Source organism: Syngnathus acus, chromosome 24 (assembly GCF_901709675.1).
Source record: "Syngnathus acus chromosome 24, fSynAcu1.2, whole genome shotgun sequence".
In the NCBI taxonomy this organism is placed as follows: Eukaryota; Metazoa; Chordata; class Actinopteri; order Syngnathiformes; family Syngnathidae; genus Syngnathus; species Syngnathus acus.
This window is the reverse complement of record NC_051108.1, coordinates 6,478,235-6,506,219: the sequence shown is the minus strand read 5'-3', so window position 1 is coordinate 6,506,219 and position 27,985 is coordinate 6,478,235. Positions and strand designations below refer to the sequence as shown.

At 43.6% G+C, this 27,985-nt stretch overlaps 1 protein-coding gene and 1 long non-coding RNA gene across 3 annotated transcripts; one reads left to right on the top strand and one right to left on the bottom strand.

Annotated features, from left to right (window-relative positions):
* Window positions 1-216: 216 nt before the first annotated feature.
* On the bottom strand, window positions 217-27,615 carry runx2b (RUNX family transcription factor 2b). Of its 2 annotated transcripts, XM_037244938.1 has the most exons (8): window positions 27,135-27,615; window positions 26,855-26,962; window positions 13,119-13,411; window positions 11,705-11,861; window positions 10,406-10,510; window positions 4,779-4,946; window positions 4,267-4,428; window positions 217-2,649 (listed from the first exon to the last, which is right to left on the bottom strand). In XM_037244938.1, the coding sequence occupies exons 2-8, from the start codon at window positions 26,910-26,912 to the stop codon at window positions 2,156-2,158; spliced, it is 1,437 nt and encodes a 478-aa protein (XP_037100833.1). In that variant the 5' UTR covers window positions 26,913-26,962; window positions 27,135-27,615; the 3' UTR covers window positions 217-2,155. The 2 variants fall into 2 exon arrangements, with proteins under 2 accessions (XP_037100833.1, XP_037100834.1); XM_037244939.1 differs by lacking the exons at window positions 26,855-26,962; window positions 27,135-27,615 and adding an exon at window positions 14,013-14,234.
* LOC119118159 lies at window positions 4,010-4,527 on the top strand. Its single transcript, XR_005096660.1, has 2 exons — window positions 4,010-4,094; window positions 4,228-4,527. It is a non-coding gene; the product is annotated as an uncharacterized LOC119118159 (long non-coding RNA).
* Window positions 27,616-27,985: the final 370 nt, after the last annotated feature.

Below are 27,985 nucleotides of genomic sequence, written 5' to 3'. Positions count from 1 at the left end.
AAAGCCATCCAATTAATTCCAGATTTGAATTCTTCTAAATCCTAAAATGTCACACATCAACAAGCAACACACATGGGATAAAAACACACACGCGCACACACAGGCACACGCACGCACACACGCACGCACACACAAAAAGTTGGAAAAGATCAGTCCAGATGTTGGTCGTTATCTGGGAGACAGTGCAAAAAAACCATGTCATTAAAATCCATCAAATCATCTAAAAGCTTTTTATTTGCTTTCTCCAGTTACAACATAAATACTTTGACTTTTCAGGCTGAAGCAGTGGGAATGTCATGCGTGTATGTGTGTGGAATATTTGATTTGCTCTGCATGCAACCCTTCAAAAATAAAATCCACCTGAATGACTTTATTATATTAGCGCCCACTAAATAAAAGATCTGATGACAACCAAATGCCCAACATTGACGTCTGCATCTCATTTTGTGCCAAAGTTTGTGGTAGTGCTGATAGTGCAAAACATTGTCCATGATGATTGATGAACTAAAAACAGATGTCTTCTTTTTTAAAATATTAAAAATCTTAAAAAAAAATTAAAACCGGTTAATTTTTCTTTTCATTTCTCAATTTAGTAGGTAATCCTACAAAAAAAGCTCAAGTGGATTGATTTGCCAATTTAAAAAAAAGTAAAAAATAAATAAATTAAATTAAAATAAACTTTTAAAACTATATTTTAAGTACATCTAAAAAATAAATTCTAGAAGAATAAAAAAATGGTAATTTAAATAAAATAAAATGTAAGAAAATTTAGAATACCAAAAAAGTTATAGTGTACATGTATGAATGTGTCTGTGTAAATATATGTGTATTGTATATTATATACACATACATGTAGACATACACTTATCTACACAAGAAACTAATTCCAAATGTCAAAATAAGCAATAGAAAAATAAAACTTAATTTTTTCATATTTAATACAAAGGAAAAGCTGTACAACGAAAGACAGCGGACATAGCGCTCAGAAAACTTCATCTGCAATTTTTGTGCACCACATCATAATTTCCCAATTGTATTTTGTTGAAACTATTTAAACCATCAGTTTTGTACAAAATCCTACAAAGTGAATGTGAGAAAAGGCCTCTTAGAAAAGTGTGTTTTGTACAAAATTGCACTATTTTTGGTATTGTACAAAAGTTTACAAAAATGTACCTTTGGAATTGATGGAGAATAGAATTCAAATGTTAAAAATGAATCCTCTGACAATGTTGAAAATAAATGTATGCACATAATTGCTGACTACTAACAGCCAATCAGGCAACAGGATGACATCATACAACTTTTGTAACCATTAAGTGCTTTTACTTAAGTCAAGATGGCGTCAACATGACAAAGAAAAGAATTCTTAAAAGAACCAACGCGAGTGTCAAACACCCTGACCAACTTTCTTAAAGTGGTCACGTATCAAACAACAAAATCTTTGGATCCTGAGCTCTTTTATTGGAATTTCACTGATTGTCTGAATCTTGGTTGTCGTACAAAATTGTATTTTGTTGTCGCCGTGTTGAAAAATTGAGTCATAAAGACGCAGCAAAAGTACTGGGATGAGTCAAGTTTCAAAAATACAATAATACATAAGTTATGGCTTCATAAGTTAAACAGGAAGCAGAACGCCCTGTAATATACACGTTTAAATAAGTCTCGCTGCTCAGTGCGTCTCTGTATTGTCGTATAGAAAAAAAAACAAAAAACATGCCTAATGCAAAACAAAGCATTAAAGGAACAATCAGGATGAAAGACGTAAAAGCAAAGATAAACAATTACGCTACCACATCAACGCCGGAATCTTACCAGAACAAAACTGGAGATTTGAGGAAAAGTCAAAATATTTCAAAATGTTCAAGAAATTTTTTAAGGGAAAAATGTTGCTGATAAAGTTGCCCCTTCAAAATATACAAATTTATGCTGGTTAAATTCAGACTTCAATGTGGTAGTGTAAACATTATTATTTTGTTCTTTTTTGTTTGTGCCTCCTGTCCATTGGTATTAAAGAGATACAAAAAAAAGTCTGTTAGGAAAGATGTGCTTCTTATTGCTGCTTTGAGCGCTTTGGTCCAAACATTCCAGGAAGACAAGTCCACACAAGTTAGGATGAGCTGCTTTAAACAAAAGAAATCCCTTTTCAGTCAGGTGTTCAGTAGGGCCTCCACACAGCCTCATCCATGCGCCCGCCCGTGTTTAGGACGGTGGGCGAATTGCTGTGGCTACCGTCTCCCGCGTCCACGCCGCCATCCGCTTGGCTGGGCAGGTTGGGGTTGACCAGCGAAGTCCCCGTGGAGGCGCTGGTGCAGGGCGGGGGGGCCACGCGCGAGGGCGAGCGCTCGCCGCCGCCCCCGCCCGACACCATGGAGATCTGGTAGGACCCGGACGAGGCGCCGTAGTACAGGTAAGGGGTGCTGCTGGTCTGGAAGGGTCCGCTCTGGTTCTGCGTGGAGCCCGGGTATGGTGGCGGAAGGTAGGTGTGGTAGTGGGCGCCCCCCAACGACATGGCGGAGGTGACGGGCGGCGTGTAGGTGAAGGTGGCCGGGTAGTGCATGCGAGGACCGCTGTAGCGACTCTCCGTCAGGGAGGACAAGCCCGGGAATTGGCGCTCAAACTGCCCCGGGAACGGGCTCAGGTCCGAAGAACCTGAAAAAAAGACCACGTTTACAACATAAGACAAAGATAATGATGTTAAAAAATCCCCCATTTCTTTTTACCTTAACAAGGCCATCAAAAGAACAAAAACGCTTCAACGATTGCAAGAAATTCCTTTTTTTCCCCCCTTTTCTATTGGCGTGTTTTCCTTTGGGTGGAATAAATCTGACTAAAAATGCCTGTATTGTTTTATTCATCATCTTCTGTCTCGCCGGCCGGCGCTGACAAAGCGTTTGCATGTTTACGCAAATTTACGTGTGTGTGTGTGTGGGGGGGAGCACATGTGGAAACACTTTGTGCAAGAAACAGTTTCCATGAGATTCATAATGAGGCGGACCCCGGCTCTGATGTGGCTCCGACGCTCGCCTCCCGTCGGCTCCGGCGAGTGTGTGTGCATGTGTGTGTGTGCGCGCGCTACATCCCCCAAAATAAAAAGTACCCCCCGAAACCACTAACTAGCTGTGGCGAGCACGGCACTGGGTGCAGAGTTTATGGAGAATGGGAGGTCTTCTCCGTACCCCCGTACCATACACCCCCGCTCGGTCCCCATTTGTCTCCCGCAGTGGTTTAGTCCAGCCAAGGCGCGCTTATCATAAATCACGAGGCGTCTTCCCTGTCACCACGTCTGCTGCGAAAGGAAGATGAGGGGGCGGAAGCCTCGTGGAGGGACAGGGAGGGGCTCAGCGTGTTTACATGAAAGTTAGCGTCACGTAGCATATGATGCTAATTAGAAAGCAACCCCCAATTTATTCTTATTAAATTCAAGAAGGAATGTGAGTTGAGGTAGCATGTTTTGCACATTCCTCTTCATTCGTCATATTTACATAATTTTGTCTTTATGCCTGTAATATATACTACACATATCTAAATTGTATGTAATGTATCTCAATTTCGTGTATCATTACCAATTAAAATGAATTATATACGTACAGCGAAAATTTGCATAATATTTTGTTTTATGCATCTTTGCATATTTAAGGAGTGTAACCGGAATATTGTCAGCTACCAGTAAGTGTCCGTATCACATTTGTGGACTCAGCTTGCATTACGTCCAAGTGTCAACATGTTCGCTGGTGGGTGTGTTAGGTCATGAGTTTGAAGTGCAGTATGTGGTGAGTGTGACAAGATTTTGGTGTGTTATGTGTTTGTTTTTTTAAATTTGACATTGAGAGGTAACTATTAATTTGGTTGAACCTGGCACCTCATGCGAATGACAACAAAGTAACAAAATGAAAGCCGACTAGGGGAAAGTCCAAAGTCATCAAGGCCGCTGACTGCCTTTGAAACATGGCAGTGAGTCAACAGGTGTACAGAGAGAAAACGTGTCTGGCGGGCGGCAAGTTGGGACTTCAAACGGAGTGCTTTAGTTTTTTTGGGAGCGTACAAACTGTGAGCCAGACACAATCAGGCCAGCAATTTTGCACAATGCGATTTGAGTGAGTGCAGAACAGACACTTTGTTGATGTGCCCCAGTCTAATAAATGTGGCATAAATTGTTGAATTCTTTATTTTCTAATAATTATGGTATGTTTCTTTTTGTATTATTGGGTATTCTATTCTTATCTGAAGACATAACTAAGTGGTGCTGAGTTGATGCGTGATCCTAACCTGGCAAGCGTCTGGGCACATCGTTGATGGAAGGCAGGCCCGTGCCTCTGCTGGAGGAGAGCGGGGCGGTGGAGTGCACGGAGGGGGACGCCATGGGACTCAGGTAGGACGGATACGTCTGATCGTACGACCACGGCGGCGACGACTGAGACTGACGCGGGTCTGATCGGGTGCGGAGGAAGAAACAACAGTGACAAAACAATTGCATTATTAGTGTATGTGGAGGACCCGGTTTGAATCCTTTGGAGTGTTCACCTTCCAGGAGAACAACTTCCTGTTTGCTTTATAAAAAAAAAATAGCAGCATGTAAACGAGCTGAAGTGAGGCGAGAAAACTTTTGTGCTCAATCGTTTGGTGTTTTAAAAGTCCCCTCGATATAGTGATTGCGATTTAGTAGGTAGTTATATTTTCAAGGTCCTTGTGATTTGAAAATTATATTCTACGACAGATTTTAATGTATGATGAATTGAATTAACCAAATTTAATAAAAATGTGCATATTTGGAATGTTACCGGTGATTTGCGTCTGTCCCTGCGCCGTGAACGAGTTGGGCGCGGCGTTGAGCGCCGGTCGCTGGGCCTGGGCGGGCACCGCCACACGGACCCTCATCCTCTCCAGCTCGCTCAGGCGGTCCGAAAACAGGCCTGACTTTGGAGGGTCCTCCAGCTTCTGACGATGCCCTGAGGACGCAACGCAGTGTTTGTGAATCGTGACTTAAATGGAGGTCAAATGAGCTAATTGTGAATTAAGAGGACCAACGTGGTTGACTTCTTTTTCACACTCGAAGGCTAGTTCAAATGTTAGCTAAACTTAATCTTTACGTTTTTATGACAAATGATGAACTGACCCAGAAAGGTATTCTGAAAATCCAGTTAAAGCGCGAGAGACTCCAAGTCCTCCCGACTGCGAGAGGAAGCCGTACACTCGTTAAGCCCAGGCCTGTTCGTCAGGTAAACAGAGTTTCTCACGCCATGCCGCCATTATCTCTACAGGAGTCGCATGTCCTGCCAAAAATATTCTCGCCTTGCTCTCTTCCTGCATTCCTCTGGCAAAATTCTGACACCCCTTTGTCACACTTCTCAGAGGCGTGACTTTTTAGCTCTACAACACGCTCTCATAATGGGCCTCAAAAGTCTGGGTCTTATTTTAAGATTATCTCTCAGATGTGGACACACTGGCAAGGACATTGATTTTATTTTTTTTTTCATTTGAAGCTGCGCAGTTATGTACCAGACGACGGCGGCATTCCCACCGCGCTTTGGCAACGCTCCAGCTGGCCCGCTAACAATCGGCAGCGTCACTGACAATCCAGATGAACCTGCTTACGGAGAGGACGTCACCTAACCAGGTCGAGCGACGCGGAGCGATAATTAAATCAATCAATGAAAAAATGCCACAGCCCAAGTAGCCCATTTACAAATCAAATCTGTACTTTCTGAGTCAATCCACGATGATTACTGCATTGTGTTTATGTAAGCGTTACAGATAATTAAGGCCTTTCATTTGAAAAGAAAGTCCCGGAAGTTAAGTCACAAGAAATTGCATAATCCAAACATCCTCCGACCACTTCTCGTCACACTGCCCCCATCACATGTCTCACATTGTGGCCGCGGGGGCTTCTTCATGAATGCTAGCAAGTTATCTTTTTTGAATAACAACGTTGACGCCATGTGACTAACAATTAATGGATCTCAGTGTTTTTTTTTTTACCTTTACTTAAGTACAGAATTTGGATCTGTACTTTATTCATCCTTTCTTGTTGGGTGGACTTCCACCACCTGAAACATTTGATTGAGCGCAATTACACACTTTTCATGACTTCACAGAAAGTGGTTTTTTTTTCCGTCTACTGCAGGGATTGATTACGCCTTGTACACTGCCGGAGCCAAGCTTGTGTCTCGGCTGTTTTATCGGAACTCTGGTAAGGCTGCTGAGCAATGAGCCCGGGGTGTTTCAAAAGAAGCAGGAAAAGGGGCTGGATGATTTCACCCACCGTTGGGGAAAGTCCCCGACATTCCCGTCATCATCATCAGCAGCAGCAGAGATGGCTAAAGTAGCCACACTCTGTACAAGGCTAAAAATGCAAGGTAAAAAATGAATAGAAAGTGAACCCCAACTTGTGGTCTCTCAGGGCCAAGTACATTTGCGCATAATGGAAATGGTCAAATGTACTGCAATTTCCTGTAACTGACAGAAGATGGCAGCAAAGGATGCCTTCGCTCTAAACGAAGTTCCTCAACTCACGTCAACATAACTCCATATGGTAACAATGCAATATTGTGGGAAGTAAAAGCAAAAAGTCATTTGAAAAATAAATCCGACTTAAAATCTACTCGTGTACAGACACAAAGTGCTTGTGCTTGGTTACTTCCCACCGCTGCAAAGCGGCAGTACAGATTAGCGATAGCGCCCTCACTGCCACTTCCTTCCCTGGAAGCTAGGACACATTCGCACCAGATGTGCGACCGCTCCGTGGCCGCACATGCAAACGCTCGCTACCAAGTAGTCGGAAGAACAGGGATCCAAGAGGACTTATTATTATTCTTCCAAGTGAGGCTATGTGGCGTGCTGGGCTAATCTGATCAAAAGAAAAGCAGGCAGGGAGAATAAAGAAGCTGTGTGATGATAATTAATGGAGGTGGTTTCCCTTTCATAGACAAGGCAACCATTCGTGTCGGGGATTTGCGGTGACAGCCCGTTATGCTCTGCTGCCGGCACTAACTTAGCTTTGCTCAGCTTTGAGACTAAAAAAAAATCATCACAACTTTGTCCAGAATTGAGCAAAATAATGTCAAACCGAGAATTGTGGCATTTCTCTTAATATGATAAGCAAGGCTAAGATTGGATCACCCTGTTTTTATGGTTTAAACCTTTTTTTATCTTTGCTGATCACAGCCTTGAGAGTTGGAAAAACAAGGCTGGCTTTGTCCAGAATCAAGGAAAATAAATGTGAAGTGGATGTAGTTGCGGTTTTGTCTTGATTTATGCTAAGCTAGGCTAACGGCGCCTTTGAGAAACAAGACTTCAAAAAGTACCTGAGCAGTGCTTAGATACATTATTCAAACCAGTTGGAAAAACAAGCCTGGATTTGTGTAGAATCAAGCAAAATAAATTTTAAACAGAGACTTGTGGGTTTTACCTTGATTTATGCTAAGCTAGGCTAACGTTGTTGCAACCTCACCACTGATTTATGATTTATTTTTAAGACGGAAATCCTTTAGCTTCACACATGACTCCATGCTGCCGAATTCACGTGAAAACTATGAGAGAGACAAACAGTGGTGTGATGTCTTTAACTAGAGTTCTTTTATGCATGTAGACAGCTGGTCTAGTTTTACACGCTGCTTGAAGGCATTTGAGAACACAAGATGCCGAAGCTAGCTTAGCTTAGCACAGCTCAGACATGGGAGCCGCAAAAACAAGCCTGGCTTTGTCCAGAATTGAGCAAAATAATGTCAAGCGGTAAGACTTGCGGCTTTTCCACTTGATTTATGGGGTCTAACGTCGCCTTACAGGAACACAGAATGGCAAATTTTATTTTAGCTTAGCATTGCTTAGCCTTGAGAGTTGGGGAAAAAAGCCGGGCTTTGTCTAGGTTGAATCAAAAATAATTTTTAACCCGTCAGGCTCAAAATGTACCGGTTGAAACATGACTCACTGATCTTCCAGTCATTTCAGTTCTATGGTTATCATCACATTTTTCACTATTGCCTTTTTCTGTACCTCTTTTTGCATCAGATGAAAGCGTGTTTTGTGGCAGACTACGGCATCACTCCACATGTGTTTGATGTTAATCATCCATGAATGAATTGACTTTTACTTTAATTTCTGCAGCCTCACAACGACCATTTTTATTTTCTTGACGTCATGAATTATTCCAGTGGATGACTACCAGAGGGGAAAAAAGTGGGGAGTTAGGCTGGCTCGGAGGCCGGGTGACAGCCAGGCGCCCGTCCGCCGTGGGGGTCTGGTATCAAGGGAAGAGGGATTGGAAGAAATGAGGGCAGATGATAAAACCAGAGATGGAGGGGGGAGAAGTGGGAAAGAGAAGAGGAGGGGGGAAAAAAGAGGAAAAGGAAAAAGCGAGTGAAAAGGAGCCGTGCTGACTGCGGTGGAACGCTGCCAGACGTCTGTGTGGTCCAGCCAGGGAAGGGAAAACGCACGCGCACACACACACACACACACTCTATACACTTATGTATATAGACGTCCAGCACAGCTCCCCAAAGCGATACTATGATTTCACGCACCAACACATTAGAGATGATTCAGAACGGGAGAGCAGCGATTTATTTTCCTCACGTTTTCTGCCGCCCGCTGAATGACTCACTCACTCACTCACTCACTCACTCACTCACTCACTCACTCACTCACTCACTCACTCACTCACTCACTCACTCACTCACTCACTCACTCACTCACTCTGATTCAGTCGCTTGGCACATCTTCAAGGAACTTCACACAACTGACTGGTTGCCTCTGGAAAAGTCTGAAGGTTCCTTTTTGTATTTCTTATTTGCCTCCTTTCTCAACCTACTCCCTTATTTCATTACTCTTGGTTTTTAGTTGACTGGTGACTCCCATTATATAATAATAATAATAATAATAATAATAATAATAATAATAATAATAATGTCAAATTTTGGGGTCACCATTTGAGGAAATACAGCAGTTATTGCCATAAAATTGTCGAGTCATTATGTCACATTATAGACAGTAGATAAGTGGATTTGAATGCCTCGCTGTGTGTGTGTGTGTGTGTGTGTGTGTGTGTGTGTGTGTGTGTGTGTGTGTGCGTGCGCACGTGTGTCTGTGTAGGGTTAGTAAGTAACCGCTAATATGGTCTGCAGAACCACTGCCTGCTCACCAGACTTGTTAACACTCTGACCTCCACAAAACACACAGGCACGCTTAGCCACAAAGCTAACTTTGTGTGACACCACAATGTTGTGTGTCACCTCTCGTGTGAGCGTACCATCAATTTGATTGACCAACTGAAGATTTGTCTAAAGGAAATGTGCGCATTTTGCTACCATTTTCGGAGGCAAACACACACATTAGCGCACTTGGGCCTGCGCATGGCCACTCCCCGCCAACTATTAGCTGCAAATGACATTTAATGAGGCCTATTAGTTGTACTGTGCCTGTACTCTGCTAATGACACCATTAACATACAATCACACACTCCTACAACATGTGTCACACACACACGCACGGACGCATGAAAATCTAAAATTAATGAGAAGAAAATGCTTTGAAGTAATGTGCATTATATCTATGTGGACATTTTATTGCCAATGGATGCCTTGTTTTTAGATACATGGATTCAAAGCCTTTTAAGACTTTCAGGATCTCTGCGACTCTGCAACCTGAATTGAACTCAACCCGTACTGTCTAGTGCAAATACGTATGGGCTGCCTTATTTTGGTACCTTTCATCACTATTTTACAAAGCTTTCTTGACATAAATTAGTTATAGTGGAGTCTGATCTGTTGGCCACCAAACAGCGGCCTAAAAAAAGTCATGTGACGCGCAGCAGCAGATGCACAGGAAATGCTTTTGATCAAACACAGCGAGCAAAGGGTGCGTGTGTGTGCGCGAGTGAGTGTGTTCTTGGCAGCCGCTAGCAGCTTTCCTAGCGGCAAGAACGACATCGTTTGCTAACACGAGCGTCTGCCGGCTCCGCTATGTCCCGGTGCCACATGTGAGACTTGTTTGTCACATCAGTAATGATTTTTTTTCTTCATTTTCTTGGTGAATTCCCCAAGGCGGAGGCTAACAGCTGTGTGCCAGACCAGCTGGCACTGACGGCTCAACTATAGTAAAGTTTCACCCCCCCCCCCCCCTCCGCCCCCCCAACTTCTTCCTCAGTTGTTTTTATTCAGCCTATTAAAAGGAGCTGATGCTAGCATTCTTGCTAGCCGGTATGGCCTTTTAGAAATATGCCGCCTCACTGTCTTGGCCTAGAGTGAGCTAGTGTGGGAAAAGCGCGACAAAGTATTCCCCCGCTATGTTGCGGTTCATTTCGTTTGGGTCAGGGTCAAGTCAACCTTTAGCCTTTTTGCAATGTATTTTTAGTATAATAGCACGGATGCTTACTGTTAGCCTGTGATTTGTATGTGGAGGCACGTGTACTCACGCCTGGGCTCTCGTGGTCCGTCCACTGTAACCTTGATGGCTCGGTGGTAAGTGGCGACTTGCGGCGGGTTGGTGAACACGGTGATGGTCAGCGTGAAGCTTTTGCCTGCAGCGACATCAAAACGACATCATGGTCATCATCAGCAAAGTTGACACGCCATGCGCTGCAGGGACAACGCGCCGCATTCAATACAAACTGGGCGTGAGGAGCTTAGGCGGAGGAGTCATGGTGGACAACGCCTGCTTGTGTGAGGGCCTCTCGACTAGAGGACACACTATGGCCTTATGTGGCCTCTTTCCAAGAGTGAGTGGGCTCTTTTAATTGGCACTTCCTCTCTTTCACCAGTGAACACGCGCATTTTGATATTTGCGAGCCTTTCAGTCATTATTTAGATTTTTATAAGGAGCAGTTGTTTAAGGAGCAGCATTTTTTAAATTATGTTAGCATTTAGCTAGCAGTCTTTTGGTGGGGGCGTAAAACTATTTTGCGTTCCAACTTGCGTGGTAGTGTGTGTCAGCACCAGGAATGCTGTGAATCACACACAGGCACCAGGTCAGCAGCGCCATGAAGACTTGAAAAGGTATGCATCATGTAACCGTGGAGACGACCATGGCCGGGTGGGGGTTACAGGAAGCGGGGGCGAGCCGAGAGGTTAAATGCGGCGACTCATCGCAGCAGCTGTCCATGCGTGGGCGTCTGCAACGACGACTGTAAACATGAATCCGCATGCGACAGGTGTGCGTCGTGATCAAGTGGACACTTCCGCTGGATCAACTTCCGACTGCTTCCTTTGCATGTTAGTGAGAGTTTTATCTATAAACATAGTGAATCTTCCTTGAATTTATGTCTCAGTGCTTGCATCGGTTATCGTCAGGTTCCTTAGTTTCTGACCAAGGTCAAAGCGGTATCCCGAAACTAACGCATCTCTCTTTTGAGGTTAGACTGCCACTCGATCAAGTCTAATGATGCTATCAACAGTATCCACTTACGCTAGGCTACCTGCGCTATCAATCGTGGCCGCCGCGGCCCCGATGTGTCATCGACATCGACGTCCTGCCTCGTCACCGTCGGCCGGGTATTCATTTCAGACACCTCGTAGTCTGATCTCTCGCCTCCGGGCTCCTATGTCACTTCCTGTCGCCAGATTCTGTGACATGGGTTTCCGCGGCAACAGGCCAAACACTTTGATAACTGGGCCGCCTCGAACCAAAGGGGCAATGACACAAGTGGTGGAGGCTTCTCTTGTTGGAATTATTTTTGAAAGAAAATTTACGACAGGTGGTTTTTGTGTGTCTTTACCTCTGCCACTGCGGCCTACGAAGCGCAGGTCGTTGAAGCGCGCCACCTGGTTCTTCATCACGCCCGAAGCGTTGCGCAGCTCGGCCGAATAGTTCTCGTCGTTGCCCGCCATTACCGTCACCACAGTGCCGTCCGTTATGTCCCCTAGCGCCACCACCTGGCGGCAAAGCCACAAGCTGACTCAAAATCATATATACAGTATGAAAAAACAAGATGAAGAGGTGAAGAAAGTCCCCAACTCTGGTCTAATCATATTTAAATTAAAGTATTCTAACTATTTTAACTTACTCTTAAAGTATTTAAAAAAATCTTTCAACAATTGTATACTAGATATGAAACAATTTTCTAATGTTTTTCTTCAAAGTAAAGACACTTAAATAATTTAAAAATAACTTAAATCTAAAAAAAAAAAACACTTCTATTTTTAAAACTAATAAGAGGTCAACTTTCTAGGTTCTCTTTCTTTCATTATTCAGGCTTAAACGCACCCCTTTCAGTATGCTAACAGTTGCCACACCCTCAATTAAATAAAAAATCTAAACCATTAACTTCTGATTTTGTGTCATTTTTTATGCAATCCATAAAGAGGAACTGGTATGAAAACATTTCACTTACAAATGCTCATGCAATTAACTTGAGTGCAAATCTCAAAGCCAAACAACAATAAATATTATTTGCTGACAAATTAAATCAAAAGGAATACCAAAACTGAAACTTTTCTTTTAATCTGCATCGATTGCTACGTGCTTTCAAAACACAAAATATGGCAACATGCCAACTCTCTGACAAGCATAATTATACAGCAAGCACATCTTTTGAGACACATCAAAATCCCTTCAAAGTGTGCTTTAATTTCATAACAGCAAAAAAGCTTCACAAAGATTCTCGTTAAGATTCCTGGAAGGAGATAACAAAAAAGGCCCCAGCAGCTGCTAAAACTACCAGACAGCAATAAAAGGGCTTGTTCAAAAAAAGAGCAGCCAAGAAACACATTTGAACACACTGACATTGTTTGATCCGTCTTATATCTTTGAAAAGACCCTTTCATATATGTATAAAAAAAAAAACACCAGCAATAAGTTTTAAATGAGTTTATAACTAAAAACAACATAACAGTTTCATTTTTTATTTATGCTTGAAATGACATTATTGGCATTCTCTCCCCATTTTATACTTTTGTGCCAAAATGACAAGTACAATTACTTTTATCATTAAGAAATCAATAATATTTCTTATTAGTGACATTTTATTAAGCAAAATTGGTTTCCGCGTTTAAATGACAAAATATTAAGCAGTACGTGTCCTCGGGTCCTTTAAAATGTGTTTGATAACGCGGGACACAAAAGAGTTTTCTCCTTTTACAATGTTTTAATATATATTTTTTTAAAGTAAAATCATGTTAATTTAGACTCACCTTGAAAGCGACGGGCAGAGTCTTGTTACATCGCCAGTGCGACGGAAGCACGGAGCACAAAAAGTTCGGGCTGTCGGTGCGCACCAGCTCGGCCGGATGGTCGGCGATGATCTCGGCCATGCTGCGGTTCTCGTGGGCGCGCAACCGGGGCACCACCGCGGTCGCATCAGCCTGCCCGCCTCCTCCTCCTCCGCCACCTCCGCCGGCAACCGGGGAGCCTACGTCCGTCATTTTGCCCGCAAGCGGCTGCAGGCTGCTGGACGGTGGGCTGAACCTCCGGCTGGCGCTCGGGTCTACGGGGATGCGCATTACAAACAACGGCGCTGGATTAAAACTCTATTAAATGGAATAAAAAAAGAAACGTGGAAGGGGGTGGGGTGGGGGTGGGGGGAAGGAAAGTCGCGATCCTTCCTCGGTAGCACCGCGAGTGAGAAAGCCTCCTTTCTCCCGGGCAGGAGGAGGAAAACCACGCGTGGGGAGTGTGAGAAAAAGGAGGAGGAGGAGGGTGGTCGTGGTGGTGAGGGTGGTGGTCTCTGTGGCTTCTTGAAAAGTCCGCGAGCCACCACTCATGTGGGGCTATAAATAACTTCAAATGGACTTCCACGTGTGGGGGGCTTAAAAAAACGTCTAGGCGGCTTCCAGGTGCGTCACAGACAAACTTTTATGTACAGGTGTGATCTATGCCTTGGAAAAAAAAAACGACAACACCTCAATATGAAATTATTCATTGCAAACTATCGCAAAACAAGAAAAATATTTTTCCGTATCTCCTTTACACGCGTGCGAGGGAGGCGGAGAGGCTTCTTCGTGGAGCGCGTGTTACCGTCCGTGTTTTTTTAAATAGCTAGTATAAACTGAGGGGGCGTTACGCCTCCCACACACGCGTGTACGTACCCGCATGAGCCACGGTGACGACCACAACAAAATCATAAGAGCGCGCAAGAGCACCGTCCTCCGAGCGCGTGTGTTGCGTTCACGGAGCGACGACAGTGTGTGTTGCGTTCAGGAAGCCTTTCGAGTGTGTGCATGCCCGCGTGTGTCGCGTTGACTGAGGAGCGATTCGATCCTTTTGCGTGCTCGGAGCGTACTCAGTGAGCGCGTGTTCCCGGAAGAGTCTCGAGTCGCGCGTGTGTGGCGTTCACGGGGCAAAACAAGTGCGCGTGTTGCGTTCAAGGTGTGTGTTTCCATGTAATAAAAATGTCCTGAATTTATTAGGCTGCTGGATATGTCTTTATGTGGATAGAAAATGAGAAATGCAAACTTACAGAAAAAAACTCAGTAGCGGCTATTAATAATTTGTAAAGGTAACTTAGTGAGGAATTTTCAGCATCTTAACTAGGATGAGGAGGAAAACAATAAAAATAAAAAAATTAAATGGAAATAATCAAAGCATATGTTTACTACAAGTAAACTACTAGTCATAGTAGTTTGACTAATATTTGTACTAGTTCTACTGTACTTTACACAAGAAAACACACTCATATTACATACATTTTGCTCCCATCTAGTGGGCAAAAGCATACAATAAATACATTAAATTGAAAATATATTCAAAAAAGGTTATTAGAGAACTAAAACATTTCAAACGCTTTAGATGGGCAAAAAAGCCACATTGGAAAAAAATATTCCTAATTTTCTTTCCCAAATTAAATCCCAAAATAAATACACTTTTTTTCTTTTAATAAAAACTATAAAGTACAACGTTGTCAGTTCTTAAACGTAAAATACAGACAGTGTAAACTGAGTAATACTTTGTATGTGTGTGTCTACTGTAGAGGGCATCATTGGCCCTCTGAGAGGCTCTCATTCATTCTCACTCATTTGCCCAACCCCCTGATTAGACATCAGTCTCCAGTCAGTCTCCTGGCTGCCACATCACACACACACAAACACACCACACACACAAACCTATGTGTGTGTTTGTGTCTGTGTGTGTAATGCCACTGCTGCTTTTCCACTAAACTCCACCAAGTTTTATTGCAAGCTAGCGCTTTGATGCTTCTAAAATAAGAGCCGAACATCAGGCATTTTGAAGGTGGAATAAGATTAGAAAACATTTTATTGCTCCTTATGGAAAACACATACTGTGTGGGTGTGTGCGTGAGGGACAGCCACCCATTCAAATAGGTGACACTCCACAATAAGAGACCATAACAAATTATTTTAAAAATAGTTTCACCACTCCCACATACTTTTAACAAATTTAAAACATTTTTTAAAGTATTGTTTAGCAGCTGTTCTCACTAGCTCTTACTGTCATTTTCAGGAAACAGTTCTGCTCAGCATGTTGATGCACAAAGTGGTCCGAAAATAAAAGCACTAGAAAGACTCTAAATGGGGATTTTTTTCTGTAACCCACTACCCCTGTAAATTAGCAGGAATCCTACATAGTGATATAGCGGGGGGGGAATACTGAAAGCACTGACACGCATCTGGCACGTGGTCAAGCCAACGATTAGGTTACATTTCCCCCTCCACGAGCCCGAGGCGGCGGGAATATGCTTCATTTTGTCCCGACGTTCCAAAATGTCAGCTCACGCTTCGCCGACGGATGCACGCGAGTCGTCGGAATTATTTCTGGAATAGAGATAAACTCCAGGCCCGGAGCAGGAGGCACACAAAAATTTAGTTGGAAAATGAGCTACAAAGACTCCGAATATTTTTTTATATTAGCATCAAAACCAGTATTAAAGTATTCATGTTTTCACGTCACGACACAAATGCTAAGTACACGACAGCACAACAGAGGCCAGGCTTGTTTTTAACCATCGTCATCATCGAGGAGGGGAAAAGACGAGAGGATTAAGGCTCCATTTCACAGCGGTGCATTTTTCAAGACCCTTAATTACAGCTTCTTGGAGAAGGCCGCCGACGAGGCTTTCGGCGAACAGAGATGTTTCCACGTTTGAGAAGACGCCTGCCGGCCCCGCCAGGTCCGGGCTGCGGCCAAAACCAGCCAATCAGCCGGATAAAAGCAGGACGGGAGAAGGCCGCGCTGGGAGCGAGGCTGGCAACGGAGATGGCTGACCTGCCCGAGGACAACAAATGACGGTGGCCGGTAACCTTACTCTGGATGACCTCATGGCGGTACGGATCACAGCTAAGCCCGTATTTATTGTTTGTCAACGGGCCGTGACATCATCTAAGGGTCTCTAATATTCCACTCAACCTCTTCAGAGAGTACAGAGCACTACTTTTGTCTAAATGAAGGTTCTAAACTCATTTCAACATTTTTTTTATTTTTTTTATCCAAGATGTCAAATCATTTCATTTCATCAAAGGAAACTCCGGCAGTTTAATGCTAATATAAATGCGAAAGCCATAGACAGGCTAACGGAAATGAACACAGATGTTAGGCTAATCAGAAACCTTCAAGCAAAGTCGTTTCTCTTTTGCTCTGTGCGATTGACGACTATTAATGTTGGGACAATTAACGTTGGCGACAGGGTAAAACGAATGATGAAAATGCGGAGCGGGCGGGTAGTAGCAAGTGAGCGAATAAAAGGCGGCAAGGCACGAGGGAGTCAAGGAGGCGGGTGGGGGTACGAGGACAATTTCCTCTGGGCTCTTACTGCTCTGACTGTCTGCCGCCTCGCGCCTTCACGGAGGTCCCTAATTGACATCACTTGTAAGGCACCAGAGAGGAACTTCTGTGGGCTGGCAGAGAAAATAAAGCAGCGAGACTTGAGACAGTTAAGACTCCCAAGGACACATGCGAGGAGGGGGGGCGGCATGTTAGTAGTACGGTTTGGATTGGTTAATCCTAGTCCGGCTTGCGTTTATAAATGGGGTGGGCGATTGCCAATCGAAACCACTTTGACGGAGAATCATGGCAAAATGGGTTTGTTTAAAAAAATATCAAATGCAGCCCTTGTGATCAAAGGTCTGCCAACTTGTGGGCTAAAATGAACCGTGACAAAAGCGTTCTGAAACATGGGACAGGACACTTCTGATCTTTGGGCCTGTTCACCATGGAAACAGCCACTAACGTGTTCTGGGTATGGTTTGTGGATGGGGTGACAGTGCCTGGGTCGGCGGCCAGAAACATGCCTCTCCCCTCCATTAAAAGACGGGATTTCAACTTTTCCGCTTTTGCATGCAACCGAATATCTTCACAGGCTTGAGGCGTTTTGGCCCATGCCGCTCTCTATGCAGCCTTTGTGTCACCCGCTATACTATTATTAGCCCTTCACTTCACTTCAGCCACACCAGCCATCAAAATCTACCCGGAGCTGCCACACTGTTGGCCCAGAGTGTCTTGTGTGCTTTTCCCTTCCATCACTCAATCACATTCAGTTCCAAACCAGCATTTATCACAGCACATTTTGTTTTGCTCTTAAATACGTTGAGTGTCCAGTTGGACTCAGAGCTGCCCGGCACTTGAAAACCGTAACGCTACTGTACTACACAGACTTGCCTGTAGACTCATCTGCAATATAGCGAGGGGCACAAACAATGGACCATGACAAGGCTCAATGGACAACATAAATCAGACAAGGAGCCCACCCTCCTCCTCCTCGAGGATTAGCTTGAGGGGAAATGCGGCATATCAAGGAGCGCAATGGGGAACCCTGGTACAAGAAGCGTTGTTCTTGGACGCCGAGCCTCCGAAGGTGCTAAAGACAATACAGACGTTCGTTCCGGGCCAACATTCCGCTTGACACGTTTCTCCCCTTTTCCGCTCCTCTGTGCGCTTCGAGCGGCCCCGCTTCCTCTCCACGCACGAGTATCCAAATATTATGAGTACATCGGCAAAGACACCCTGCCCTCGTGTTATTTGAACTAGCGTTTCTTCGGGCGAGGTAAAACTAACAGCGGATTAATCGGCCGCTGTTTCTCTCGTGTTGATCTCGGCGCCGTTCTGTCACGAGCGGGGATGATTGATGCGACGGCGAGTGATTAACGAGGCTCGGGCGAGGGGGATACGGCGACCGTGGGGACGCCTCTCGCCTTTCGCCGGGGAGCTATCGGTTAGCACGTCCAGGTTGAGGGCACGTAGCGAAGGCCAGAAAAGACAGAAAGAACAATAGGCTACTATTATTATTTTTAATAGTGGTAAAATATTAGCAGTAGAGTTGTTGATTCAAGAGTTCTCGCGTGATTTTAAGGAGTCAGTAAAAGCTGGAAGACATTTCCATTGAGAACGGACGCTAATGTCTCTGTTCTAGAGGGTTGACAGGGGTCCAATATTCTAAAATAAAATGAAGAAATTTCGTGAGAATACTTTTTTTCATATACCACACACAGTCCCGACAGTAGAACATATTAGAAAAAGGCAGCCTAAACCGGATCCATATGAAATGTGCCTTGGGAAAACTTCAGGGGAAAGAAATGATAAATGGAAAAGTGAAGAAGGCCTGTGAAAAAGCGTCACAATCAAAATCTGACAAACAGGAAATAATAATAGTAATAATGATGATAGATTTTTGAGGGTTTGGATCTCACAAATGACATTCGGGCCGAGAGCCACGCCGCAACGCTGAACTCCGCAACCTAGAGCGCCGGTTTTCACGCCATCGCTCGAGTACACGAGGGAGTTTGGTCTGGACCAAGTGTGAAAATGGCCGACAGCCACGTTTTCCACCAAGTGGTCGATTTCAGTTTGCCAGGGTTCACGCGGGTAGATCCTGACCTGATCCTGATTCTGGATTACCTTTGAGCTGAGAGATGGCGAATATCAGCATTAGCATTAGTTCCTTACACAGCATGACAACAGTGCAGCGAGATTCACCAGTATATGTAACAAAGAAGTTGCGTGAAATTTTTGGAACACAGCCGGCAGTCAACGAGTTAATCATATCGGGCGGTGAAAAAGTAGCGCTACGGCGCTGGTGTCTTTTCTCATAACATTCCCGTCGGCTGTGCTCCGACGCCAGCGAGTCCCAGCGGGAACATCATTGTCAAACTTTGCGCCTCTCAAACATTTCACGCTGTTGTATGATGGCAGCGGCTTTGGCGGGATGCGGTCGCGAGCTGACACTAAAATTGCGCGCGTGAAATACGACCGGCCTTAAATCTCCCGAGTTAGATTTCTTTATAGCCTCGTAGATCACGCGTAAAATCTCAGGAGAACGGGGAGGAAAAAAAAAAAAAGAGTTCCCGTGAACGGTCGTCGCTCACCGACGGACAATTGAAGGATCCGTCTTGTCTTTCAGACAATGCCAGTCAAATGCTTGACTTGCTGCCGAACAGACTTTCAGGCGACGAGCAGACAAAAGAAAATGAGCAGATTGGAATTTTGAAAGATTTCACATTATTTTCACATAATAGTATTTACAATAACAGTATCGTGATTATTGATGTTTTTGTTATTAAAACATGACGTAACTCGCACATGTTTGATGAACCACAACCACAGACGATCGCACATTTGACATGAATATTTTGACGGCCATTTTGTAGTGGAAATGCGGTGAGAAGGAAGAAGGTATCCATCATTCTTTGCGCCAGAGGATGTTCTTTTCTCCCCAAAAAAAAAATAATCACGGAAAATTACAGTTTATCACTGCCAGGAGCTGTAAAAAACAAAACAAAAAAACCCAAAAAAATTAAAACCGCAGTCGGCTTTTTCCTCACGCTACGCACTCACGGGACACAACATTAGGTACACCGGCTGTGTTAGAACATCTTTATGAAGATAGTAATTGTCAATTATTAATTAATTTTGATAACAATAACGTAATATAAACGTTTAAAAATAATCTTGTTTATGCTTGATTTAGAAAAAACATTTTATTCAAATTTTGGGAGGGGGTGATGGCGATGAGTCACAATAATGAAAGACATTTTGTAATCAGGGCTCTTTGATATAATTAAGACCTCTCATGCAGCAAACATCACTACTGAGAGCAGGCCACCTTTCACGTATCGCTTGTGTTGCACTTAAAAATGTCAGCATTAACATAAGCTTCCTGTGTTCATCTCATGTAAAAGGTCATAAATAAGCAAAAATCTCTATTTGCATCAGTAGTGTCAGCAAAAAAGATTTTTTGTTTTCTGTGAGCCGAGACGGAGCGCTCCAAACAACAAATGTGACAGAAAAACAAGATGGGGGGGCAGGAGAGGAACATCGCTAGACATGGCATCTTAAAGTTCCATCAAAAGCATCTGTCACTCTGATCAAATATGCCCGCCTTCTCCACCTTTTGCTCATTCAGCAGCAGGAGAGGTAGAAAGCGAAGGCAGACCTAGTTCCCGTCGGGAGCGGCGCAACAGTTGAAGGAGCAAATAAAAAGAGCAGACAAACAAAGCCGACTTCACACGACAAACAGCGACCATGTCGCAAAAAGCGAAAGATAAGGCGGAATTATGACAAAGGGGGAAGAAAGTATCTCTGATGTTTGGTAAGTTGCACGGCAAGCAGAAAACGCACAAAACTTCAAGATTTTATTGATGCAAACTTTGAAAACATTTAATGCATGACTTATTATTCTTTAAGGCTGCTTTATTAAAAATTTAAGACCTCACTAAGTGGGACCAATAGCTGTTGGAGATATTATTAAAATCAATAATATATCAGCTTTGGTTTTAAGAAATGCACTGATAATTCTGAGATGTTAAATATGAAATTTTTTTTTTTTTACAGGGAATCCAGAAGTAGATGAGAAGACGAGGGCATTTGTTAAGCTGCCGCATCTCCCACCAGTCAACATGAGCCGCACGCTCGGTTTTCACTTCAAAGACTTCACATCCATCCACCTGCATGTGCACACGCGTGCGCACATGCACTCCTTTTGAATCTGTGGTCTACATTCAAGTTAATGATGTGTGTGAACGTGTGCCACAGGTGGTACGCCGCCCCGATACGTTTGTCATCAGCCTTTTTCCTGACGGCGTGGGTGAGGAGGGAGGAAAGGGGAAGAGAGGCTAAATACTCGCCCCCACGTCGCCAGATGGGAGGTGTTTAAAAAAAAAAAAAAAAAGTCCGCCTGCGGTTGTTCTCGCTCGCCAACGCAAAACTGTGTCGCGCGGAAATTGGAAATAATCCATAGCGGGCGCCAACCGTTGCGGTCGTAAATGTTTTATAAACCGCATAGGCCACATTTTAAGTGTAAAAATAAATTAAGCAAGGCTCAGACGTAAAACCATTGTCATGAGAAATGTTTTCACATGGACCCACCTTTTCAATAAAATATAAAAATATATGTAAATAAAAGTCAAAACAACAAAAAGTGACAATACGTTTAGCTATTATGAATCTGAGTCTGTTGACATTCTTATCAGTCAAAAATAATTATTTTGAATTTGTAACCAAAAGGTGAGTCGCGCCACGGACAGTCCCGGAAGTTAACTGACAATAACTCTGATTGATTTTTAAAACAATTAAATCATCCATATGCTGACTCTGCAGTTTTACTCCCGCTAACCAAACTAAGACTTTCAAACAAGTTGCCAAGACAATACTTTTAAAACAGCAAAAGACTCATTCCGAAAAACAGAAAAAGGATCAAGCCAAAGCTTTGACAATAAGTAACAATGCAGATGTTTGACTACAAGCGGAAGGGGTACGGTGACCACCCAGCCGTAAAAGGAAAAAGAGTAGGCGTCGCCGTGAGGGATGCGTTTGATCCGTTAGCGTGCGTCGGAGGCCGGCTGGGTAATTTGAGCCAAATGTGTTATTAAAGATACCCGACACCCTCGGCTGCACGACTACTATTGTTCACACGCACCTTTCTTTTCTTACACCCCTTCCCATCCCAGCCGGTGGCATCTGCTCCACACTATTCGGCCCTCATGGTATGCACATGCACAGAGACGGGGGCGGTACCAAAAAAAAAAAAAGGAGCGTGTTGGATTATTTCCAGGTGGCAGTTTGAGTGAGGGCATTAATCAAGCGGACAGATCTTCCTGTCAGAGACACATTAAGTGCACGTGCATGTTCACTACTGCTACACCTGCACACTGACTGACACGGAGGAAAGTTACTTGCTTACTTGAGGAGCAAGCAAAAACGTTCATTTGAAGACAAGCCGAGACGAAAGCCATCCCAAGTCATTACTTTGTTTGAATTGACCTTGATTTGGATCCACGTTTGGTCTCCGACACCTCCTGTATTTCCTCAGCTAAAGAGTGGAAATTACCTCCAAACACGCTTAACATCCCACCTATGTCGCTGCTTTCATGACCCACCGCTAAGTAAGTTTACATCGGCGGGGATGCCGCATTCCTGCCAGACTAAATCAACAGGGCGTACGACTGACCTTTTCCCTCCCCTCGTGGCGTAAAACAGGTAAGGCCTTGTGCGTCACCGCGCTCGCTCACATCATTACGGGCCGAAAACAAACATCCACGAGGCTGCGCACGCTTTTATACGCCCTCGTCGCGGGGGGAAAGGGAGTTTGGGAATTTGGTGTAAAAGTGTAAGCGGGGTTTCAAACAATTCAGTGTTGGACTCCAGTTACTTAAATCCATGTTTGATAAACAATTTTGGACATGTTACGTCTCCTGTGCATACATTTGAAAATGTCCACCATTTGTTTACAAGTGAATTCCGATTTATTATGAGTGGACACAATCATTTTGACTCTTCGCTCCTAGTGGTTCAAATCTAGTGCCAAGCGGTTAATTGTTTACTGTTCATAATCCTTCAAGCATAGTTACTTAAACTATGCAATGACACTAGCACAGCAGGTGCTAAATGCGGTTAGCTGAGACTGTAGGAAACCACCCAATGCTTTGATTTATGAACTTGATTAGAAAGGAGGTGTGAACTGCTCCCGCCTTTGTTGGCTTTGTTGACGCTTTGAAAGAACAGTAATCAGTAAGGCTGGATTAGCATTAGCAGAGCTAGCAACGCTTTGAAAGAACACTAATCATTAAGGCTGAATTAGCATTAGCAGAGCTAGCAACGCGTTACAGCATGTCGAACAGATTAACGCTTTATCGCCTCAATTGACTACCACATAATCAAAACGTTTTCTGAAATTATATTAGAAGAAATGAGTAATTAATTTGAGAACAAATATCTGACGCCTTCTTTAATGACCACCTTTTATTATGTAGCAAGATCTGGAACGCAACTCTGGAGTTTGAGTCCTTTTAGGGAAATAGCAAAAAGGTTATTTTAAATGACTTTTAAATGTTGTCTCATTAAAAACAGCTGACAAAAGATCAAAAAACTGTTGTCCCTGTCTTACTGGAAGCACGATACCTTGTCACTCTGCTGGCAACACTACAAGACACAAAGCTATTACTTGTCTGCAGAGCCAAAATGGCATCACGCAGACACGCCTCAATTAGCCTGCGGGAATGACACTGATGATTAGAATATGTGCGACTAACAGGCACCAATAGCTCGTGCAGATCATAAACACACATGTACACTTTTGGCAACGGAATAACACACCGGTGGACCAAAAGAGCATTTATCCCGCCTCCCCCTTAAAAAAAAAAATATCGGGAAAACCAAAATGGTGAAAAAACACTTTTTAATGCAAATTCTAAATTCTACCAGCGCACTAGATTGTCGGAATTTAAGATGAGTATCATGGATATGGTCTAACAGCTTTTCACACATTACATCAAAGGTGGCATTCAAGCAACAGAAGCCATCTTGTGTAAGTTACCGCCTTCAGATATTTAGCTCTCTTTTCTCTTTTGATCCCTTTGATTGAGAACCATCCATGTGAGGATAATTGCCCCCGTGACTTAATTATCTATTTGTAATGAAGTTTGTAATAGGGCCATTATGTGTTCTGCAGACAGGGACTGGCACTTGAGTGGCTGCCACATGAGTCGAGGACTTTTCTGACGGCTCCGCCAAGCCAAAAAATGGATTTTGGGCAATTAAATACGGAGGTGACGCCAAGACAAATGTTCACGGTGATGGGGAATATTTTGCCAGCGTCGTCTTTCTGCGGGAATGCACCGGCGGCTCAAATTAAAAGTTTCCGTGACGGCAGCAATGTGGCGCTATGGCAAACAAAATAAAGATTTTTGCGACTTGCGTTCTGGGCAAAAAAAAAAAAAAAAGCTGACGCCACACACGTAAAAAAAACTCTCTACCCCCCCAAAAAAATGGCTCCAGCAGGAACTAGTTGAGAAAACACCGCGGACGTCTCGGATCTCACACACGGGATTTAAGTTGACTGATGATGGAAAAGATGATTAATCCTTAGTGCTCTCAAAATATACATAGCAATTTACATGTCCAATGTTAGCTAAGTTGGTGCTTCTCAAACTGTGGTCCGTGGGCAAGACATTGGGGGTCTGCAAAATAAATTGCAATAGATCGTTGGGGGCCAATTAAACAAACCAATCCTGACAAACTATGAGCCAATTAAAAGCTCTGAAATGATTGTGACAAATCATAAATCAGGTTAAAATATGCTTTTCTTCACTTGTTGAATATCATAATACTGCGGTTATTCTCGAAAAAATACAACTTTAACTTCTTCCCACTAAAATATTAATTTGTTTTTGGAACATTATGATTTTTCTGAAAAATAGTCCAATGGTGTTAGGATTCTGGCTAAGCATTATTTTGTCTTTTTTTTTTTTTTTTTTTCCAGTTGTTTGGAACACCAATTGTGTGTTTTTCCCCCCATGATACATAATACTTGTTTTTATTTGAAAATTACAAACACAGGCCGATACTCCGGTGGTCCCGGCGACATACTGTGGCGGCGCTGACAGACTTACGAGCCAGATGATCATAAAACGGCGCCGGAGGCGACATCAATCAGCGGGACGCCGTGAGAATCGATAGGCGATCAACCGGCCGGACTGAATAGCACCTTGGCCGCCGCCTCCATCCTTCCCCCTTCGCACCTGAGCATCATCCTGCTTTCAATTTCCAGCCACGCTCGCTCCCCGCGGGTGAGAGGTTAACGCGGTAATAGGCCTCAGTGATTGGTGGAAGACGCTGGGGCGCATTAAGAAGCCCCGGCGCTGCTTCTGTGGAGAGGCCCGCAGCAGATGTGTGCGGGGAGCTTCGAGACTTCTGACAAACATCTTGCAGATATTTGATTTGGACTCAGCCGCTCAGGATACGGAGCGAGTAGAGACATTGGCTTGTAAATGTTTGTTTAAAACTCCAGCGCTCATGCACTACTTATTTGCCCGACTGGGCTGGTTATCTCAAGACGCTCAAGTCCATAAAAATAACAACAAAAAGTGAAATGAAAATTTCAATACTAATGTTAAAAAACAGTTGATTTAAATCTTTCCAAATTAATTCTGAAATTAAAAGACGATACATCCATCTGTACATTATAAAAGCTTCTGCATCCATGCAAAAAATGCTATATCAGCAAAACAAGCAACCATAAGTTACAGTGCACAAGTCTGAAAATCATTAGGCTACTGTTTAAAGCTCATCCTCATCTTTCAAAAAGAATCCGGGGACTTTCCATGAATTTCCACAGCATTCACGTTTCACATTGAGCTAGTTGTGTCAAGACGCCACCATTGTGCAAAAAAGACCACAACAAAAAGGGAGACCATGAATTACAGCGCACGGACGACTGAAAATCAGAAAGCTACTAACTGTTAAGAGAAGATAGCGAGCTTTCACAAAGAAGGTCACGTAGTTCCACAACATTTTCTTTTTGTGTAACAAGACCAAAGCAAAAACAACTTCAGCAACATTGAGCATTTTTTTGTATCTCTTAATATGTGTGCCTTAGTATTTTACTTTATTTACAACATAACTAACTCAGTTTTAAGTATCAATTGCCATTTGATCCCGAATTAGTGTTGCATCTGCGAGAATTACCACCAAAATTTAATCTGCGTCAATATTTATGATCAGTTGTGTTAAATTAGGATTTTGGGTTCTGTCTCATGGGCATTCTTTAAAAAAAGTGGTTTTGTACTGAAAATGGAAACTAAATTGAACTGAAGTGAACAATGCATGCTGCCAAAATTTGGTTCCTGAAACTCCAGGTATGTCCAAGTCTTAAAACAAAACAAACAAACAAAAACATGAAATGTTTGTTTAATGAAGTAGCCAAAGGTTGACCCAAGTTTAATCCATTCACTGCATTTGGTGGTCAAACTTTGGGGGGGAAAAAAAAATCCAGTAGGAATCAGTTTTTAATCCACCATAGTCTCTTACTGTTGCCAAAATTTGGCAGCTGGAACTTGAGCTTGGTTGCCCCAAAATGTAGATCCTACTTAATATGAAGAAGCTTTGCATTGGAATAAAGGCAAATTATTATTGTTTTTATCATATCTGAAAGTCACTGTTTGGCAAAGTGTAAAAATCCATCTTGCTGTGTTAAATTAGATATGCAGGATGAATAGAGTACAAAGCAAAAGAAAGTCATTTTGATAGGACTCGATATTTTGTCTTTTGTATTATGCGCCAAAATGTGCTTCCTGAAACTCAATCTTTGTCACCTTAAAAGGATTCCGACTATGATGGAAATATAGACTCCAAGAGGAAGATCAGAAACGCAGGCTGACTACAGATAGTGCAAATTAAAGGCACTTCAACGAGAACATGGCAATTATTTGATGGTTTTGCGGTTTCATGGTGTGCCAAAATCATTATTAAACAGTGCAGTTGCCAAAATTTTGTACCTGAAATTTGAGCTTTTGTTGCACAATTTATCGAAAGATTCTCATTGCGCTGTAGAAGCTTTTGAGGTGTGCGGTGTCAGATAGGTTAAGTGTGATTGACCAAGGTTCTAATTGATGACCATCCGGGCGGGATGCTTGACTCCCTCGCATCCAAACACCTGACCCCGAGAAAAAGACCCCGGCAGCACGTAAGGAATCAAAGCGGTACTCACCCCAGTAGAAGTTCTGCTGGCATGGTGTGACGGTACTGAAGAGGCTGTTTGACGCCATGCCGGAACCAGCTCTCGCTCCTCGGCGGTTTCCGTGAACCTTGACACGTCCTAAACCATGTCACGGGGGGAGGAGAACAGGGGGTGAAAAAATAAATTCGGGAAGCCGCGAGACATGCCTTTACGTATCAACTATTCGGATGACCACAAGGAAGAAGCCGGCGTTGGTTTTTATGGAGGAGGGAAAAAAAAAAAAAAAATTCGGATGGTGCGGCGTTCTTACCCGCTTAGCGCCGTCCTTGTGACTGGTGCTGCTGGCCCACGACCATTAACCATTGACGCTCCGGCCACGCCAAGCCCCGAGCCGCGCGTCTGTGGTTCTGTGGTTGTTTTGGAGGAGCACCTCGCGCAAAAACCCCAAAACGGCACCAGCGGCTTTAAAAACTGCTTTTCCTGCCCTCCACGCGCCGTCACTGGAGAGCCTCGTTCACGTGCTCCCGCGACGTCACCACGGCGGTGGGCCGGACCCTCATTGTGGTTTCCCTCTCTCCTCCCTTCCCTCCTCCCTCTCGCGTGGTTCAGCTGCGCTTCCAGGCTCGAAGGCACCCATCTCCCCCATGTGTCACTCCCGCTTTCTCCCTTCCAAAGCTGCTTTCTGAGATCCGAGGAGGTCGTGAGGAGCGACTTCCCAGCGGTGAAGTTGTCAGAATGTCTTTGCAGGAAAAAAGGGCTGTGCAATCTTCTGTCACCATGTGCTTTTGAGACGTCACGTCAGGTGCGAGCAGAAGCCACAAGGGGAATGTGAAGAATGAAGGCGAGAAAGTCAACTGGAGTCGCCAACTTCCTGGTGACTCAGCAGAAAAAACCAAAAGGGAGGATTTGATGCCAGAGCGCAATAAACACTTTAGGGGTTTTCCAAAATAATTTGTTATACACAATACTTTTGCTCACATGAAGTATCATCCATTATTTGACGGTAAAGCCAAACCTTTCTGTTCAAATAAATTCAATTCCAATCCTTTTGGTGGGCTCATTTACACAATGATTATATATTTTGACAGATCTCCTACAGGTATCAGGTTTTATGATGAGGTTTGTACCATTATCAAGTATTTAAATCCCCCGCTTAAATCA